Source organism: Berghia stephanieae, chromosome 2, assembly GCF_034508935.2.
Source record: "Berghia stephanieae isolate SIO BIC M18660-M18661 chromosome 2, UCSD_Bste_1.3, whole genome shotgun sequence".
NCBI lineage: Eukaryota > Metazoa > Mollusca > Gastropoda > Nudibranchia > Aeolidiidae > Berghia > Berghia stephanieae.
Genome location: NC_088361.1, coordinates 80,137,553 through 80,142,552, shown reverse-complemented (window position 1 = coordinate 80,142,552; position 5,000 = coordinate 80,137,553). Strand labels below are relative to the sequence as shown.

The 5,000-nt window shown below is 35.7% G+C and overlaps 1 protein-coding gene across 1 annotated transcript in view; it reads left to right on the top strand.

Moving 5' to 3' along the window:
- LOC144964022 (uncharacterized) overlaps nucleotides 1-4,250 on the top strand; it is a 9,988-nt gene extending 5,738 nt beyond the window's left edge. The window contains exons 4-5 of the mRNA XM_078897968.1: nucleotides 937-1,047; nucleotides 4,028-4,250. Coding sequence (XP_078754094.1) covers nucleotides 937-1,047; nucleotides 4,028-4,161 — 245 coding nt within the window. The 3' untranslated portion in view covers nucleotides 4,162-4,250. The remainder of the gene's footprint in view (nucleotides 1-936; nucleotides 1,048-4,027) is intronic.
- Nucleotides 4,251-5,000: the final 750 nt, after the last annotated feature.

The window sequence follows — 5,000 nt, the reverse complement described above, 5'->3', positions numbered from 1 at the left end:
GAGAAAACATCGCTCATGTCCAACATATGGTTCGCGAAGACAGGTATTACTGTATTCTGTGAATGATCTTGATCTACCAAAGAAAGCTATTCTTTGATACTGCTTGGAAAACTGGAATACTGGACAGTTGGTGCGCAAATAACTGAGAAATGACCATATAATAATGCGAACAGAAATCTGTCAGACTCTTTTGACCTGACCGTCAGAGGATGCCATTAATGATCAAATGCGATTTGATGGAGACAATGGGTGAGATGATGATGATCAACTGACATCTGTTAAGCTTTTTGTGAGTGGATAACAGGAAATGAAGCATAGTTGCATATCAAAGCACGAGAAACAAAACAAGAATCCGTGACAAACGTCATTAATCATCAACAACTAAATATTTAAAACTCAAGTCTTCACACAATTCATGGCCTGAGACATAAAGGTGTTTAACTGCTTGAGTTTTGCCTCATGGGGAAAATATTAATATTGTTACGTATTGTCAAACACTGGGCTGATAGAGGTCGAAAACGACATTGTCACCTGAGACAAGGTGTGATTTTGCAGCGTTTGAATATGTTAATGCAAATCCCAAAATTAACCCAAGACTTGTCTAAGCGGTAGATTTTGAGATATTTCCAAATCGTCCACATGATCAAGACCTTGCTCCTTGGGAATATCACTTGTTTGGATCTCTGAAAAGAAATTGTGCATCCATTGATGATTACGAAGTCAATGAGAATAATATAAGAAATGCCTCCACTCGCTTGAAGAGAATGTCCTGAGGTGATAAAATTGCTGGACATAAGACTATATTTTGTGAGTAATGTTTATCCAAATTTTATCAAAATTGGGTAATGCTATTCGAGTTATGACCATTTCCCCTTTGTGAGATAGAATGGTATTGAGTGCAGCTTGTTTAATTGAATCGGTTTCATTTAATTTCAGTATGTAAGGATAAAGTGGATTGTACCCTCTACGGTCGTGATGCATGCTCTGTAGTCAAATATGGAACATGGGGACAAGAGAACTGTGCTCTTTATTGTGGTATTTGTCAAGGTAATAATGCCCTTCCTTCTATTGATTATGAATTTGCTAAAATTCTAGAGTCACTAAAAACAATGGTATTTATAAAATTGAAGGTGGGGACAATATAAGTGATTTTATATATATATATATATATATATATATATATATATATATATATATATATATATGTGTGTGTGTGTGTGTGTGTGTGTGTGTGTACTATAGACCTTTTGCAACTTGCCAAAACAAGGTATCAACCGACGTGTACATATATCGTATATACAGGTCCGATATCCGAATCCACTTACGGACCTAGTTAACATTGATGTAATGGACAATATTTTAAGTCATTTTTTTAGATTTCTATTACAACAATGAGCCCAAAATGAATTGGGTTGATAGACCTGCAAATAAGGGCACGTTGTATTCAACTGTTATGTATCAAACTGCCTGTATGTCGCATGACCAAAAGATGGTTACCTTTGTTAGCTTTTTCAATTATATTCATATTGTGAAACGCAAGACCGATATCTCCCCAACCATTAATAGGGTAATGTCAAGCAAGTGCCCGGCACTTAAACACTTTAAACCGTTTAGGGTGGAGGACTGTAACGAGATTTTAATGGGGAAGTGACACAGAAGTGGATTTTGAGTCTGAGACAGGAGAATAGAAGGGACCATCCGTGAAGAGTCAAAACTAAGTAATAGTGAGAAGTATAAGATTATATTGTAGACAAGAAGGAGGTCAGGGGTAACGTATGATGCATATCATGACCTATAAATAGGATAGGGTGTAGAGCCGCGATTTCCCGCGAGATTTTAGTTACCAACACCTACTCGTATTTATGAATACTTTTGAAAATTCTCAAAATCAAATTTTCCTCTGATTTTTTCAGAGTAAGCATTTTGAAAATTGGTACTACATGAATCAGCAGACAACTCATTTTCTTGAGCAAGACTGAAAGACGGAATAATTTTACAACCAAACGTGATCTTTACCATACATCTGACATCAATTATCAACAACAAACACCGGTCTGTAATATTCAAGCACAACACCGAATAAGATTTATTCAAACACCGAGTAGTATTCATACATCGGATCAGGTTTGCTGGCTTCTTTTGTAGCCGGCAACCAGAGCGGGGGGCACGAGATGAAAAAAGGTCAATCTTTTTTCTCAATATTTTTCATCTCGATTTATGTCAGATTGGCGTTTGACATTCCTTATAGGAGACTAAAATGTTGTACATGTTTTCTTTACGTTTAATGGCGATATTTGATACCTATGATATGATTATTGTAGCCACAACAATTTTATGGTGTTATTACTAAATAATTACGAATATATTAGAGTCGTTTGTATTATTGTTCCATTCAAATATTTTTAAAGAAATAGATCTTGGTTCATTTACTTAATAATTGGATTCAGTAGTCTGATGTCACGCCGCCCGGCAACGGCGGCCATCTTGGTTCTAAACAAAGAAAATCATTACTTTTTATTCTTCATGCTGGCTAGAACTTTTCATATGTCTTGTGATCAGAATGCGTAAAAGTCAAAACATGATCAAATTTATGGGGGTTTTTCCCACTGGATACGCGTTTATGTTCGCCGGAGAAATATTTCATACGGGCGTCCGCCATTGTTCCTATAGTTTAGAGCCAGTGTTACTAAGTTACCATGCGTCATTCGGAAGGAAGTGACGTTACGACAATTGAATCCTATTCTGACTGGACCAAAAGTATTCATGAAACAATTGAGACATTGAGTATGCCATGTGTTATAGTTTTGTGTTAAGAATACTGGCTATTAAGCTTAATTTCTGGCCAAACTAACTACGCGGAGGTTGTGTGTGTTAGACCCGCGATCTCCAGTAGTCGGTGAGAGAGAGAGAGAGAGAGAGAGAGAGAGAGAGAGAGAGAGAGAGAGAGAGAGAGAGAGAGAGAGAGAGAGCTCTAGGAATGACCTGAGTTTGATATGATTTTTTGGGGGGATCGTGGATAGCTCATACAGTAGATCGCCCAGGCGGAGTTGTCGTACCAATAAGGTCGCGGGTTCAAATCCCCATCACCGCCGCGAAAATTTTTTATTCTCTATTGTCTTCTGGCACTTTTCTACTCACTTCGTCTCTTGTTGTTACCAACATAAGTGCCTGCTCCACTCACTTTTCTAAATTAATAAGACTACGTGGTTTATATTTTATTTAACATTATTTGGTAATGACCGACATATAATTAGACAACTGCTGCAATATTAGAGTTAGATTTAGATTTAAAATGATGGATTGATTTATTTGTTATTGTTAGAAAACATATACAAGAAAAGTTTGATGGAATGGACCATATTTCGTAAACAAGTCAGTTTGCTGCAGAGCATTTTCTCGTTATTATTTTTTTACCAAGTTTATCACGTTTTCGCTTAGCGTAAATGAAAAAGACATGAATTAGATTCCCCTACCACAGTCATGATGTCACATGAATTGGTACTCAGCAGCATCCACCAACGTTTATTACACCAGACAAGAATCCCTAATGATGTCTAGAATTCCGACGCCCACTTAAAGTTGTCGCCCTTGATCGGGTGTTACAGTGGGGGTCTCTGATGAGATTTGTAGATAAATTGTGGTTGACATTTTTTATTCTTTTTTTTTCTTTGTTTCTTAGTTTTTTTTCCTTGTTATTTTTTCCCCTTATGTACGCTGTTGTTGTCGTTTTTTTTTTTTTTGTTTTTTTTTTTGGGGGGGGGGATTTTTGTTTGTTTGTTTGTTTTTTCTTGTTTTGTTCGTCAATTTTTATTTGTCTATTCACCTCTTCATCTATATATTTATTTTAATAACCTAAAGAGTGACCAAGTCTCAGGAAACTCTATCAATGACTAGAATCGGCTTACGTCACACTAAGTACCGAAAAACTTACTTTAAAATACATTTCTACTTAGCATTTCTGGAGGAAACAAAGATTTGAACTGCAACTTATGAATATGTATAATGATAGCCTCTCTTAATTTTTCAGGTATTGCTACTCCCCCACCTCTGTGCGTGGACAAAAATCCCAACTGTGCGATGTACCAGAGTGATTTGTGCAGCAGTCCATCCTTCCAGTCTTTTGTCGATGGGAATTGTCGAAAGTTTTGTAACAAATGTTGAACAAAATTCCCTAATAGTGATAGTGTCTATACTTGAATATCTGCCTGAAAATTTCTAAAAAGCCGATGTAAATAAAAGTATATCTTGTATTTTTGCTCGTTTTCATTAACTATTTGTTTGTTTAGAGATCTATAACTAGAACCTTTTTATGAGCCTGTCTAAAATATTTTCCTAAGATTTTTCAGATATAAATATGCTACGCCTGGAATGTAATTTTTGCGAAATAAGATATAAAATTGAGTTACTGGTCATAATGTCTTATTACTATCTATTTTATTTACTTAAACAAAACCATCCTAAATTGATCACATTGACAAAAGTTTTAACCCCCCCCCCCCCCACGCCCAAAAAAAAACCTCCCAAAAAAACAAACAAAAAAAAACAATGAGAGTTAGAACTTACGACAAGCAATCTGGTTTGGTATAATCGAATCCTAATCCGATTACCTTGGCTGATATAAAAATAAAGGATTAGTTAGAAATCACGAACAAACTGGTGGTGGATTCAAATTCTTTTTCTACTTATCCACTATGTGGATCTACAATGACTGTTATTTACTAGACATGAAGTCCATAGCAATCAACTACTTGCCATAGTAAAAGTCTTTTGCTTATTGTTATAAACAAAGTTTTGTGTTTATTGCGCAACTATACATGAAGGCAAACTAATATCATTAGTGTATTTGAGGGCAAAAGTTTTAATCAACGATGCTCTATAATCCACTTAGTAAATGTTACAGCAATGAGAAATAGGCATAATGTAAGTATTCAGGAGTTTCTACTGTTATACGATGATATATCGACGTGATTCGTGATGATTTACTTTTCACTTTGCAAATG